General features: G+C 40.5%; 1 protein-coding gene across 3 annotated transcripts in view; it reads right to left on the bottom strand.

Moving 5' to 3' along the window:
* The window catches only part of SLAIN1 (SLAIN motif family member 1), a 50786-nt gene that overhangs the window by 19790 nt on the left and 14658 nt on the right, over nucleotides 1-16338 (bottom strand). For 2 of the 3 annotated variants that reach the window (XM_061367715.1, XM_061367718.1), the window contains exon 3: nucleotides 1636-1785. The exons of the other annotated variant lie outside the window; for it this stretch is intronic. In XM_061367715.1, the coding sequence (XP_061223699.1) occupies nucleotides 1636-1785 (150 nt within the window). The remainder of the gene's footprint in view (nucleotides 1-1635; nucleotides 1786-16338) is intronic. 3 annotated transcript variants of the gene reach the window in all.

The raw sequence follows: 16338 nt of genomic DNA on the forward strand, positions 1-16338 counted from the left end.
CAGTTCTGACTGATCCCAGATTACTTAGCGTAGTCTAAACACATCTGCATTTGAATATTTCTTACGGGACTCTGGTTTTCCCTGCTTTGTTCTCAAAATCAAGTGTGTGTCATACTCAGTATTCAGATTCCATTTCACAGTCATTTAACTAAGTTTTGCAGGCTGGGTTGTTTGCTTGTTTTTTGGTTCTGCTTTTTAATTCATTAAAATCATCAGATAAATCAATGTCAACAATTAAAATTAAACATTATGCAGCATCAGAGAAAGCACCGCCTCCTCCAGAGAGCTACCTTTCAGAGAGGGGTCTGGATTCTACTTGCTAGTTGCATGAGCTAGTTGTTGTCCAACTTTAAAGACAACTTCTTCCAATAAAACAGTAAGTTGCTTTCTAATAACCTCTGGACCACCAAAGGGGCACAGCTGCCTGCAAGGCAAGAACCACTGTGGCTATGGCTCATCAGCTGTGCTCATAACACAGATGTGCTTGCATCCTCTAGCACTGCTGAAAGCAGCCACCTAAAATTCATCCTACATTCGGCTGTTCTCTAATAGTATATGCAAAAGAAATGAAGGTGCTGAGGATTACTTTGCTTTGGAAGGACTATAAGGAGTAAACGTGTTTGCTTTTCTTAAATTTGCAAGTTACAATGGTCCTCCACGCTTTGCAGAGGTAGTAACAGCTGTGCCTATTTGGTGCAGCAGTGGGAAGCCAGACAAGGTACCTGAGGGTATCTCAAATAGCATGAGACACCTTCATTTAGGTACTAAACTACATCCCATTGAATAGGGGAGTTCAGACATCTTACTCATACATACACTTACACCAGGCATTCAGTCTGGAGCTGTATCTCACCCACAGTGCCCATATCCCTTAAAACAGGTCTTTCTGCACTGATTTCACACATTGAAAAGAACAGTGGGCACAGATCAGTGCGACATTGAAGCTGACTTCCTTAGACCATGCCTGCTCCTTGCAGCAATAAAATTTTAATGCCTCTTGCCAAAATTATTTTCCCCGCTGCCCCTGCAGTTTAGTCACAGATACAAACTGACTCCTGATATTTGTAAAGAAGGAAAAAAATGCAACTCTTTGCAATTTACAGTCCACAGAAAGTTTACATTTTTCCTACATGCCTATGTCCCCTGGAAATCAGTGGTGAACATAAAATAATCTTGGATTTATTACTTAAACGATACCAGTTTGAAAACAGCCATGATTCTGTTGCCTGTTTTTATTGTAGGGAAATGCTCCCTGCTACTTCATTACACAGCTGTACAAATGTTTCTGTAGACAGAAGGAAGGGGCACAGTGGGGCAGAAATGAGCAGTAAAGGGCAGGCAAAGCTGGAGACTGTTTAACCTGACACAGTCACAACTATACTGTCAGATAGATCATCACTGAGAAATAGGCTCTGTTTAGTAGCACCACATTCCTATGACATGCTGCGTAACACAGAGGATAACCTACACTACTAGTTAATTGTCACATTTTAGGGTTTTTTAAAAACACCTCCCTCTGAGGTGAGAGTCTATATACAATAATCGAAACAGTTCATTGCTGTTACATGCCAGGAAGATTAGATTAAATCAAGCAATTTTGTAAGCACTATAAATCAATAAAAAGATAAGCATTACCTGTTCGTTCAGGTGTTAGTATTGCTTTACTGGAGGTTTTAGAGAAGCTGGGACTGTTAAAGCCATTGGTATATGGGGTGAGTCTTGCAACGGGACTATAGGGAAAAGCCAAGGAGACAGGTGTAGAGAAGAGGTTCCGCCATCGGCTAGCTGTTACAGATATGAGGGAGGAGGGGGGAAAAAAACAAGATGTTCCATTATGAAGAAAACAGTGCTGTCAGAGAGAGAAAAATCATCTCATGTTAATCTGTTTATGAGACATTTTTTACTTACAGTAAACGGAAAATAATGGTCACAGTTCAGCAGCAAAATAAAGGATCAGCACAGCCTCCTATATTTAAGTGTGCTCCAAAAGTTTTCTAGCAAGCGTCTTGTTTGCTATTTTCTATGTATACACCATTTTGGTGTATATTCATCACATACATCACTGGGTGCAAACACACAAAGTAACAGAGGAAGTAAAACTCACTACAGTTAATAGAGAAACACATTAAATTTGCAGTGCTCTTCAAGGAATTGTTCACGGCAATCCATTATCACACAATTGAATTAGCAGTTAAATTATCAGTTATGGGAGTTCAGAGACAGAGCAGTAAAAGACACTTAACCATCAAGTGCTAAGAACAACTCTAATTCCATAGCCAGGTTTACGTTACCATATTTTCTCTCTTCTTTTTACAGTATCGATTCCTGATCACATAAGTATGAAGTCTGTTGCTTCTTTTTACTCTCCACTCTTTGGGTTTTGTTTTTTGGTTTTGTTTTTGAGGATTAACCAAATAATAGAACAGGGCACCTCTTTTCCTACATACTGTTTACAATTAAACTTGCAAGAAATCTGGTCTGCTCAGTAACATCAGAAAGAGCTCAGAGCAGGCAAAAAAAGCTAAAGGCTTATTTAATTTACATTTTCTTAGCTCATCCAGTAAAATTTGAATACAACCACCCTTTGGTTTGCTTATTTTGTAACATGTATTCAAAAGGCAAAATAAACAATATCCACATGCTTTTCAGAAATTAAATGAAGTAAGTTTAATTAGAAGGAAAAGGCAAAATTTTAAAAATGTAAATTTTCAGAGAACCCAAAGAGGTACAAGCAAAGTTTGTACAGATGAAAAAACAACTATAATATCACATAGTTATTTATGATTGTAACATCTGTCAGGACAAAATAAACTTTAACAGTGACACAGGGAGGGAACTAGGAACAGAGCTCTACCTAACTTAGAAATCAATGACACACGCTTAGTTAATACCGCAAATCTGCCATGTTATTTGGACCTGTTGATACAGTCATTTTAAACACAGATACCCAAATAGCATTCAGGCCCTCTCTATTTTAAAACCTCACTGCCACCAAAATGATTTAGCAGGACATATGAACTATTCCCTCTTGCTAACAACAGCACCAAGTGGCACGGTAAATCAAGGAAGTGAATCTCGTCGGCAGTCTGTCAATCACATCCTTGCAACATTTTGGAGTAATCAGTTCAAAATATGCTCCTTCCACCTTTCCCTTTTGCTTTGACCCACTCAAAGCTACTCCAGGAGTTTTACGAAGCAGCCTTTCCTGTTCTTCCCACTAGTGCTGCTAAGCTCAGAGTGAAGGCAGCTACTTGATCCCAGCACTGGCACAAAGCAGTTTGCCAGGGAAGTATCTGCAAGGCTCAGTCTCTGTGGGAAGGAGCTAAACTACACATTAGTAAGATATAAAGATTCAAATTGTGATCTTTGATGTCCTCTCATCAAAGAATAACTGCAACTTCCTCATTTTAGATGATTCTAGTTCCTTCAAGCTTAAAGAAACCTCAAGGTCTGAGACCTTACCTAGGAGCAGCATCAGCACCACTTCCAGGAAACTGCTTGATGCCAAGCAACACAACACAGACTTCCTGGCAGTGTTATTTGTCCTTTACATCCACTAGCATGATCAGTTCAGCAGTCAGGCACACAGGTGTTCCAGGACAAAAACGAGAGCACATGCAGATGAACACCACTCTATAAACTAGTAATTAGTTGGGAATGAGATTTATTTACAAGGAGTTAAAAACTGCAAATTGATTTGAGGCATTCCCTGAAAGATATTTGTGCAATAGAGTAGATCTCAATATCATATTCACAGTTACTGGTTGTCATTTCCACTAGAAACCATCGGTAAGGAGCAAGCGCTGACAGTTCCTTGTGATTTTATTTTTCTGCCTAACACAAGATCCTGTTTTGTAGCAGCCTGATCATCTGCCAGGCCAATTAGCTGCCAGCATGTTCTCACCCCAGATGTGGTCAACCTCACAGCACAAATAAACATCATTCATTACCCTCTACAATAACCACTGTGCACTGGCCCACTAAGCACAAAGCAACGGCTACCGCGACTACAAAATCAAGAGCCCACGTGAAGAATATAATTAGTATTTATGGCAAAGCAGATTTCAAACTCCTCTTTCAAACAGTATGTGTTTTCAAGATGTACAAAGAAGCCAAGAAACTCTAGACCAATATCTCTATATAATGAACCAATGTAAAATATCCTCAGTTCTGGAACTTTCACCACTGTGCCTAAAATGAAACTTCGTAGTGTTCATGCATTAGCAAAGTAATGACACTTCTCTGGCATACAATTAGTTCTATTGTTCAGGATCAAATATAGAAGGGAGTTTTCACTAGTTTTCCAATGGAAATATCAAAGTACAATTAAGACCTTATTTTTATAATTTCCCTGGATATATCAAAAATGCTAAAATAGATAAAAGTAATACCTCACATAGAAAAATATCAGCAACTACATAAACATCACCGTACTGACTCCTGTGAATAATCAGCATTTGGTAAGAACTGATGGAAAATCTCATATGAAAGCCTGAACAAGCAAACATCTACAGAATTGCATGGCTCGAAAGGAATGAAGCACCCTGCAAAACCACAGGATGCTGTAACCTGTCTAAAGCAATTCCTTTACTAAAAGCAGTTTCTCATTTAAACTATATAAGGTACAGAATTGCTAAACATATATATAAGAATGCTTTTGAAAGTGAAGAAAAAAATTGCTATTCAAGTTAATGGCAATATTAACAATCTGGGACATGAGGTAAAAATCAGCATAGATTCTCATGTTGTTTAGTTTTGCGGGGTTACACTGACATAAACAGGGACAAATCAAGTACAGGTCCTCTACCTGATGAGCCAGATACACCCCATCCCTGCAAATGTTCAAGGCCAGGCTGGATAACGCTTTGAGCAACCTGGTCTAGTAGAAAGTGTCCCAGCCGATGGCAGATGGGTTGGAACTAGATCCTTTCCAACCCAAGCCATTCTGTGACTCTGTAATTCCGTTACTTAACAATATCAGTGTAGACTGTGCAAGGGGACTTCTTTCAAGAGTTAGTAAGTAGGGGTCTCCAAAATACAACTCAGTGTACATCCTTACATAAACAGATGGACAAGCACAGAGGCTTTGTGAAAAATATAACTGTCGCAGCATTCGTTTTCCTTCTGCATGCACAACTCTCCCCACATGCACAGGTGCAAAAGCAAATTTTCTAAGCAGATACAGTAGTCAAACTTGGCTTTCCAGCTTCCCTTTTCTGAGAAACTGGCCAAATGTTATGTTGAAGTACTAAGCTCCAGGCATGACCTAGGACCCAAATGTCTGCTCCCTCCCCAGCTCCTATACTCAGCAAGTGCTATTTTATATAAACTGCCAGTTTGATGCATTTTCATTCCGTTTGGTGGATTCCTAAGCAGAATCCATGAGCATACAAGCTCTCACATTTCAGCTAGCTTGAAGAAAGATATACTTTTCTGAGCAGAAGACTCATTCTCATGTATTACTATATAAGGTAACCTGGAACAAAATATATGGCCCAAGATTCTTCGGCCAAACTATTACCATTTCATTTATTAAGGAGAATGGTTACCCCATTTAATTTTAGGAGCCTTCAAATAAAAAATGAGGAGCTTCTCAAAACAAGGAATGCTTACCAAAGGACACTGTGAATGCAGAGATTTACATAGGAAGACTGCACAAATTCACAGAAGAGGAATCCACCAAAGGTTAATAAATCACCTCTAAAACAGAGTTAACACCTGGTTCAGTCAGTCTCTGAATTGGAAAGACAAACAGCAGGGTGTTAGGGCAGGCATGCATGCTCTTTCCCCATATTCTCACTCCCTTCCAGTATCTATTTACGGCAATTTTGGATGCTGGACATTGATGGTTGACCTAGTCACCACAAGACACAGTATACTCTAAGAAAAAGGATGGGGAAGAATTCATCTCACCTCCACTTGAAAAGGTCATGAGCCATGCCTGTTTGTCTGCACTGCCTACAAAGCAGCACAGTGTGACTGGCTCTGATACAGATCTTTGCATATATTCAAACGAAACTCACTCTGACAGTATTCATTACAGAGAACAATAAACAGAGCTTAAAAACACATCTCAGAGACTGCATTCAGTTCTCCCTTTTTCTAAGCAATTGAAAAAGGCAACTCTTTTGCAGCACTAGAGCACTGCAATGCTTGCATGCATCCTATTGAAACAGCTGTAGGTACCCAATTAAAGTGGCTGAACATCTTTTTTGGCAGCAGCTCCAGCTGAAAGGAGAACCTTGCTACCTTCCTACAGGCTAATGCTTTACCCCAGTCCTGCCCATGCCACCTTCTTGGCTGCACTGGTACAATGTCCCAAGTACAGCTGTCCTTGACAGACTTCATGCTCAATTAGATCAATTTTTCAATATGTACTAAAAAGACCTTTGTGTTAATTTATTAAAAAAAAAAACAAAACAAAAAACCCAAAAAATCAAAAAATGAGGAGTTCTTCAATGCCCTTTACCATCAAGATGGAGTCAAGTTGTACCAGGGCATTTAAGGAGAGATGGAGAAGCAGAAAATAGAAGCAGGAAGGTGAGGCTGCTGAAGCCCACTTTGCCTCCAAAAGAAACAAGAGCGGCCTCCACAATGTGTGTAAGTGCAGGTGAGATTAACTCAATGTCTGACACTAATTGCTTACTTACACATACAATGCAGAGCAAAACACCACCACTTTCACTGCATTTTAACAATTATCAACAAAAAGGGAAGAAAATGATAATGACCTTACAATATAACTCAAAGGGTAAAGGTCTATCACTACAATGTGCAGACAGCGCACATCAAGCGAAAGAAAAATCTTCCTCCAATCCTTGCTGTGCCAACTGAATAGACCTCCTGTCTCTGCTGATTCTGGCTGTAAATTATCACATCTCTAGTTAGGCTCACACAGCATGTAGTGACTGAAATAAGCTAGAAAGCCATCATCTAATCATCACAAGGAGATCTGAATAGGCAGTGATTCCTGGAAGTATACACAAAGTTAGAACAGGACATATGTCCCTCCCAAAGAGAAAGTGAGTTACATTCCTGTGTAAAGGGATGAAAGGAAGACTCAACCACAGTGGTAAGGTACTGGAACAGGTTGGTCAGAGAAGTTGTGGATGCTCCATCACTGGCAGTGTTCAAGGCCAGGTTGGATGGAGCTTTGAGCAACCTGGTCTAGCGGAAGCTGCCCTGCCAATGGGTTTGGAAGGAGATGATCTTTAAGGTCCCTCCAAACCCAAACCATCTATGATCTTATTCCAAATGTAGCAGATCCACAAGAGACTGAGATTGGTTTATACCATACAGCAGAGCAGAGTGTCCAAGAGCCCTGCAGAAGCTCTGAGGAGACTGGTGCATCTACCTAAAGAAAGGTAAGACTGTGACAAGAAACTAAAGTCTCTTCCACTATCAGCATACCTTTGCTAGCAGCACCAAACCTGGTGGGTGTAACTAATCTGTTCTCAAATCATAGAATCACAGAACATTTAGGGTTGGAAAAGACCTTAAGATCATAAAGTTCCAACCCCCCTACCACAGGCAGGGACACCTCACTCTAAACCATATCACCCAAGGCCTCATCCAACCTGGCCTTGAACACTGCCAGGGATGGAGCATTCACAACCTCCCTGGGCAATCTATTCCAGTGCCTCACCACCCTAACAGGAAAGAATTTCCTCCTTATATCCAATCTAAACTTCCCCTGTTGAAGTTTTAACCCATTACCCCTTGTCCTACCACTACAGTCCCTAATGAAGAGTCCCTCCCCAGCATCCCTATAGGCCGCCTTCAGATATGGAAGGCTGCTATGAGGTCTCCACGCAGCCTTTTCTTCTCCAAATAACCTTGCAGAAAGCTCCATGACATACTTAGGAGTGGTGGCTTCACTCTTCTAATGTGAAATAGGTGTCTTGATGCAGACATTGCTATTGCAGTCTACATCATGGCAAAGAATTACATTTAAGCAGAGCTGTGTCAGAAGTCATGATACATATATGACTTAAACATTGTTTGAGCATCATGATCAGGGTGAATCACATTTTACTCACTGCCTGTAATCCAAAGGGAAAACATCTGGCTTGGCATAATTTGTGACATACTTTAAATTTTCCTTTATAAAACACAGTTCTATCATTGCTTGCACACACTGTAACGCTGTGAGAGACACTCACTCTCTGACGTCATCATAAGCAAAATCTGAACACTCATGCTCATTGCATTAAACATTCTGAAACCCATCCCAACCTTATTTTCCTTCATGAATTCATTACCTTTGGTAACTGCTTTGTCTGTATTTCACTGACTGTGATACAGCAAAATTCCACAGAGTACCGTAGAAAGCACATTTTGCAGTCACTCAGCACCGGTTTAAATGCTCCGTTTGCCACAACGCTCCACAAATAGTAAAACCAACTAAGTTTTGAACAGAAAAACATATTTTTGTCCTTTTCTTTAAATGCTGGTTCTCTGAAGCATCCCACAGGTCTGAGAAACAGTGTGCCTGGCTCTCAGCACATCACTGCTTACTGCTTGCAGAGCCCTGTCAACCTTTCGTAGAATCGTAGAATCGTAGAATAGTCAGGGTTGGCAAGGACCTTAAGATCATCTAGTTCCAACCCTCCTGCCATGGGCAGGGACACCTTGCTCTAAACCATATTACCCAAGGCCTCGTCCAACCTGGCCTTGAACACTGCCAGCAATGGAGCATTCACAACCTCCTTGGGCAACCTATTCCAGTGCCTCACTACCCTAACAGGAAAGAATTTCCTCATTATATCCAATCTAAACTTCCCCTGTTTAAGTTTTAACCCATTACACCTTGTCCTACCACTACAGTCCCTAATGAAGAGTCCATCCCCAGCATCCCTGTAGGCCCCCTTCAGATACTGGAAGGCTGCTATGAGGTCTCCACACAGCCTTCTCTTCTCCAGGCTGAACAGCCCCAACTTTCTCAGCCTGTCCTCATACAGGAGGTGCTCCAGTCCCCTGATCATTCTCGTGGCCCTCCTCTGGACTTGTTCCAACAGATCCATGTCCTTTTTATGTTGAGGACACCAGAACTGTACACAGTACTCCAAGTGAGGTCTCACGAGAGCAGAATAAAGGGGCAGGATCACCTCCTTCGACCTGCTGGTCACACTCCTTTTGATGCAGCCCAGGATACGGTTGGCTTTCTGGGCTGCAAGCGCACACTGATGGCTGATGTTCATTTTCTCATCAACCAGCACCCCCAAGTCCTTATAACTGACACCCTTTCAAACCAGTGGACATTTGCTCTACAGACAAGTATGACATTCTCTCTAGTTCTGAAACAGTTAAGGGAATGTCTGCCAACAAGCAGCAGCAAGGAGTATGAAGCTGCAGGACTCACCTCCACAGCCTCCATAATTCAACACTTGCAGCATCCTCATCAGAGATGCTTGCTTAGGATGCAGCTCTCACACAGTAAAGTGTTGCTGATCAGCAGCTCGACAGCTACTGTGCTGGATTACTACCACCACAGTTCTGTGGTATTATCAAACCAGTAAGACCTGAATCTGTGTTGTCTGAATTAACACTGCCATATTGTCATCACCTCTCAGAGAGGTGCCTTTAACTGCAAAGGGATGTGTAGGGTTGTTTGTATGCTTTGTATTTTACTGTTGACCCTGTGCAAAGGTTATATACAGCTGTAGAGTGCTGACCAGAATATACACAGTTAATATTTCCTATTTCTGTATAAAACGTGCTGTTACAATACTAATTTTAGGGTTTGCTGTAAAGAAACAAAGTTTAAAGTCTAAATCCAGGCCCATAATCTAGATAGTCAACAAAAATGCTAATTAAAGTTCCTTAACCAGGGGAGGAGGCAAAAATTTCTTCCACTTTGAGACAGACAGTAGTTACCAGACTTGGTATTTTGAAAGACTCTGCAAACCACTTTACAGGAAGGACGTGGGGAGGTGTATCTCTACAACCCTTCTCGGGCATGTCCCCTGGGGTGTACTGAGCCTTCTAACTCACCACTCTCACTAGCAGACATTTGGGATCAATGGAGAGAGAAACCTAGTTTCATATATAAGGTTAATAATGCATGCTGAGGTGGGGGATTGCTTCTAATATGGGCCCATGATCATGACCTGTGCACTTCAGTGAGCACTTAATCCTAAAAAGCATCTGGTGGTAAAACTGACTTAGGGAACTCTGGCCTGGTACTTCTTCAGACATGGTTATCTATTATTCAGGAGCAGGCTTTCAAGCTACTAATCCAGCTGGTGCACTTACCGGGTATGGGACTCTTGTTACCGGTCCTCCCCTTCCCCAGCCACACAGCTCTGTTCCCTGGTGCTTCCCTTAGACATAGAATTTGCCTCAGCATCCAAGGGGAGGGAGAAGCAGTTTCATGTTCCCTATTCCTAGAGGGGCTTCCTTTACTTTTGTACAAGACATGTAGGTGCAGTGACATTTCTGAGACACAGTAAAAACTAGTAATTTCATTTTTGGACATTTCTCTGTCAGATTACTCCTGAACTAAGACTCCTGATAATTACCTGTTCAAACCTAAACAGGCGAAGTTTGGGTTAGATATAAGGAAGAAGTTCTTCACTGTGGGGGTGGTGAGGCACTAGAATGGGTTGGCCAAGGAAGTTACGAATGCTCCATCCCTGGCAGTGTTCAAGGCCAAGGTGGACAAGAGTCTCGGGTGACATGGTCTAGTGTGAGTTGTCCCTGCCCATGGCAGGGGTGTTGGAACTAGATGATCTTAAGGTCCTTCGCAACCCTAACTATTCTATGATACTTTTCTTGGGCATCTGTCTTGCAGCTCAAAGATACCTGTTTCCCCACAGCAGTCCACTTGACACATCCACTTAATTCTTCAAAATACTTAAAGATCAAATAGCCTGTTAGTGTGGGGGTATTTTGCCAATACAATACCGTAGGATGTGTAAATGACTCTTAATACCACTACACGAAGTTGATCTTTATGTCAACAAACCACAACCATTCCCAAAGCAGGTAATGGATCCACATCTTTTCACACTCTTGATGAACAAAACTACTCTGCATTCAGGTTTCCAGCACAGATCTGATCTTCTCGACACTTGAATAACAGCAAGAATACCACATACAGTTCTATTGTGTGCCAGAACCACTGCATGGCATCTAGGGAGGCTTTGCAAAGTCCTCCTCAAGCAAAATCTCTGACTATGGGAAATCGAGCTTCAGAGTTCTAAACAGTTTGTATTGATTGCTGTCAGCCAAATCAAGAGCATGAACTCATTCTATTTTCAGTCATGTGGGAACCAATAAATACTGAATTCTCATCTTACTATATTTCTAACCTCAAATATAAAGCAGAAGACTCCTCCAAAAGTTATCTGACATTCACTCCAAAAAGCTTACAATTAGTAGGTGAAACACCTTAAGGAACTAACATAAGGTCAATGCACAAACAACAAGAAGGACTTCTAGAGATTTCAGTAGGTTTTGGATCAACATGGTCCTCTTCCTATTGTGTTTCTACTACTATATTTTTTCCATTATTCCTATCTTATACATGAGATGTAATTACAAAAGATAATTTTTTTTAAATACTATTTATTTAGTTACCTTCCCTCCTACCGTAAGATTAGAGACATTTCACTTAATTCTTGTCTTAGATTAATTTTACAGTGGTGGAAGGTCTGGCTTTCAAAGGAATTTCAGTTTACTATACACTTCACCCATAAGTGAAGGCTGGAAATTAATTTTGCTTGATGACTAAAAATTATTACAGAAGCTATTGTATGGAAGCCAATCTGAATTCCAACTACACAGGAGGGGAGAGATGGAGGAAGAACATTTTGAAAAATGCAGCATGTCCTCTGTCTTAACTCTATGGTCTGTATTCACCTCAACTACTTTTCAATGTTCAAATTTGACCTCCAGTCCTACCTAACCAGCTATGCTCCTCTCTGTCCTTCCCTGTCACTGGAGAAAGAAATATCTCATGCTCCACAGGTGTCTCTATTTTTTAGTTAGTCTCCAGTTTCAAACCTGAAGTTTAAGATTGCTTAAAAAAGCTAGTATAAATCTTATTTGAATGCACTTCTAGAACATTAAACACAGAGAACCAGGCACATATGGTAGCTAGAGAAGATATTACCTGAAAGTTGAAATAGAGGAGTATTGGGTTATTCATTCAAGCTGGATCCAAGTGACAGCTATTATTATATTACCCATGCAGCACTGCACTGGAGCATGTGGATGGCTGTACTGGAGCTAGGCTGTTTGGCATGCCTGTGCGTGGTGTAGACAGGTCGTATGCACTGACAAGATTAACTCTTAGTGTCTACTTATGTTCTGATAACACAACAAGAAGGGGTGAGGTAATCTGTGTGCCTGTATATGCTCTGTATACAGGCATACCCTTCAAGGCTACTAAGAACATGAAAACCTTGTACCTTATCAGCAAGCTGTCTTCTACATAGCAAAAAAATACAGGTTTTGTTTTTTTTTTAACTTCAGTCTGAGAAGGAAGCCTGTTTTTAAAACCAGTTAACCTAATAGAGCTTTTTTGTGCAGAACTGAATCTGATCTCTTGCAACTGTACATTAGATGTCTCCAATCAGCCAAAAGCAATTCTAAAACCCCAGTGATAATACTGCACCCACTCTTTTGGAAATGCTGTTTTCATCCCTTAGAGAACAACAGCTGCTTTGTGATCTCTTGCATCTTTGTGTCTTGTACTGGTACATCTAAGATCATCAGTGCCATCATATTTATCTTCCTCTGCATTCAGTACAGGAGCTGAGTCATCGCAGTCACAGCAGTCACAAAGAACTCTGCTGGACAGGCTCCCTTTCTGCAGCTTTGGTCTCAGAGTTGAATAAAAGGAGAAGTCAGTAGTAAAACTGCCATTCAAGAAAAAACAAACAAACAAACACCACCACAATAAAATAAAATTGTATCAACTAAAGCTCTTGACAAATATGTAATAGTCAGGGCAAACACTGAACTGCAGTGTAAACAAATTCATTCAAAACCAAAACCATTGTTGAAAGGATTATTTTAGAGAATAAAACAGTTTGCCTTTTTTTTTTTTTTAATACAGGTTGAGACAGGCTTAGCTGCCATTCACAAAATGGAGTTAGAGGAAAGGTGCCTTTGCCCTTTCACCCTGTGAGTCCACGCTTAAGGGACTTCTCCAGGATAAGGAACAAGGCTACTTATCCCTTCTCTGTCTGATACAGAACAGGTACCAGTTCAACTCGCCTTGCAGATCAGAGATCAGCTACTACACCATGTGCTCTCATGCTCTTCTGCTGAAGACAGCTTGTTCCTTTAGACTATCCACTGAACTAGAGGTAAAATAAACCAAAAAAGACTATTGTGTAGTGGTTAGTGCACTCCCTCAGAGAAGGTAGATAGGGTTTTGCCCCAGTTAGTAAGACAGAACTTCATTTCCATATGGCACAAAGGATGTACAGCAGTTCTCCTAAGTGGACATGTACTATACTGATAACCAGATATGCTATCAATAATTTGAATCAAAGATGTAAATTTTTGTTTAGAGGAACAGTTAGCTGGAGAAAAACAGAGCTAATTACATTCCTTACATTAAATTTTTTAGGTAGTGTATGTAATTCTTTTTCTCATTTTTAAATTACCATCTGCAAGCGAGATGAGGGATCCATTCTGTAAATAACAGACTCACAGAAGGACAATTTGCCGTCCTCCTCCAAACAGTATAGGATCATAATTACATACCAGGTGTAATTCAAATATGTGTCTCTGTTGGGATATAACTCTCTTGAGCATTTATCATAACACAAAAAGGATAAAATAATTCAAATATTAACCCTAAACTGCACTTTTTTCTAACCTTTCTGGTTAGTTCTGAATTCCCCTGCATCCAAGAAACACCCATAAACACATTATCTACTTGCCATCTTTATTCACAAGTTAAACTCCTGAAAGGAGGGTTCTGAAGAGGGCTTCTCTGTCTACACTTTTTGACTCTGACACCATGTTCCAAGATGCCACACTCCCTTTTTTTTGCACAAGTATACCTGCTGCCTATACTGAATTTGACTGGAAAAACTACATGTTAGGCTTAAATCAGGTCAAAAGCAGCACTTACCCTCAAGGACCCCCGTGGAATTTGGATAAATATAGCAGGTGTCACAGTTATGTGCTTACTATGAGAATGTGCTAACACTATCACCCAAAGCAGAGAAATAATACAAAACCCTTAAAAAAAAAAAAGAACACAACCCTATAAAATAAGGTTTTCATACTTATGAAACACCAAGTAAGGAAAAAAAAAAATCACAAAAGTTTAGGATTAAGAAAAGTATTGATAGAAGTTTAAGTGACTGTCAACTATAACATTCAGAATACATACTGTTGTGTAGAACTAGGGTTCAACATCAATCTAGGGTAAAATGAACAAATATTAACCAAACAGTTACTTCTAGGAGAATGGATGAAATGACACAGAATCAATGAATCATAGAATAGTTTGGGTTGGAAGGGACCCCCAAAGCTCATCTAGCACAATCCCAATGAGCAGGGACATCTTCATCTAGATCAGGTTGCCCAGAACCACATACAGACCAGTCTTATCTCCAGGGATGGTGCATCCACGACCTCTCTGGGCAACCTGTGCCACCCCCACTGGAAAGAATTTCTTCCTCACATCCAGCCTGAATCCCCCCTCTTTTAAAACCATCACCCCTTGTCCTGTCACAACAGGCCCTGATAAGAAGTCTCTCCCCATCTTTCATATAGGCCCCTTTTAAGAACTGAAAAGCTACAATAAGGTTTCCCTGGAATCTTCTCTTCTCCAGCCTGAACACGCATATGTTTGATACAGACACCATTATCATTACTGTCATGGGGGGGTCAGGGCTTCTGCAATAACAATTTTTAGCCTAAACAGACAAGTCTCTTCCAACTCCCTAGAGAAAGACAGGTTTCTCCTGGCACTAACTCAGAGCACATTTCTAAACTTAAATTCTCATGGGGTAACTTTAGACATCACGAGAGACTCCCTGAGTACCTCCCAGAGGTACATACACTCTAGCAAGAACTGTACAAGCATTTAATAACGTGGCAATCCTTGCTCCTTGCAAACAAGTAATGTAAGTGTAAGCAGACAAGAAAAGGAGAGAGGAATATAGCATTACCAATCAAGAGTACAATACAACAGGGAAAGCACAAGAATGGCATAAGGGACAAGTTAAAGCATACAACTTGCAGAATGACCATCAATACAATTATAATGCTGCTGCAACATCCTTCTGCCTATGCCTTACTTTCAGGATAAAAAGAACTCTACAGTATCTTTAAAGAGTTTCCACCACCAGAACCTGTCACCTCCACAATAAGCAGAAGTGGGCTTGGACAACAAAGCTCGAGATGTTTCTTCAAGCTTCTCCCTAAAAAAACATTTTGTTTCTTCCAAGTAAAATTACCTCAGATTTAACAGCACCCACATAGGCCAAAAATAAAATCTCTTTTGGACCAAGTCCAATACAGTGGGAACATATGTGCCTACTTACAGGCTAAATCTTTTTTATTTAAAAATAAAGACTAATTTGTGATTACAGTGAAGTATTTCACAGTGTTTCAAAAGACATTTAATAAACAACCCTAAGGCACTCTTAATGTTGGCTACATAACTGCAACACGTGAAGCAGAAATGGCAAAAAAAGAGAACTGGTGACACCATGGAGCAATAGGCTGAAGTTATGACTTCATCACTCAATCCTACCCTATTCCATGCTGCCCTATAAATTGCTCCCTTCCCTAACTTTCCTAAGGACTGGGAAGGAAGAACAAAGAACACAGAGGTATTTCTAGTGTTTCACAGATCTACTTGAGGGACTTGCACCTCTAGGAAGAAAGCACCTTAAGCTGTTAGGATGCTAAGTGCAGTCCTTCGTTTTTGCAGGCAACAACACAACAGATAACTAAACTGCTATCACATACTATAGCCCACAAAACCATTCCCTGCACCAATAACAGACTTAAGAGGTGTTATGAAGAAAACATTGCCTAAAGCTAAAAATCACAAACACATGAAGTGCCAAATAACTCCAAAATTGGGGGAAAAAAAAAACAACCAAAAAAAAAAAGAGATATGCTACCAGTCAGATGAAAATTCTTAACACTCAATCCTACTTTTACTAAGGCTATACTGTGGTAGTACCTTGAGCCCAGTGAAACTGGAATTGCATTTTATGAGTCACCCCTGAAGGATACAACAAATGACTGCCCCTGGCCTTAACAGCTTACTTAAATTTCTGACACAAATCTTTGCATGGCTTTCAAGTGGCTTTAAAAGAAGTGGCAAGTAGTTAATGCTACTCAAAGTCCATTCAC

Source organism: Neopsephotus bourkii, unplaced genomic scaffold (assembly GCF_033783945.1).
Source record: "Neopsephotus bourkii isolate Nb327-2 ecotype Australia unplaced genomic scaffold, CSIRO-AGI_Nbou_v1 NB_1394, whole genome shotgun sequence".
NCBI lineage: Eukaryota > Metazoa > Chordata > Aves > Psittaciformes > Psittacidae > Neopsephotus > Neopsephotus bourkii.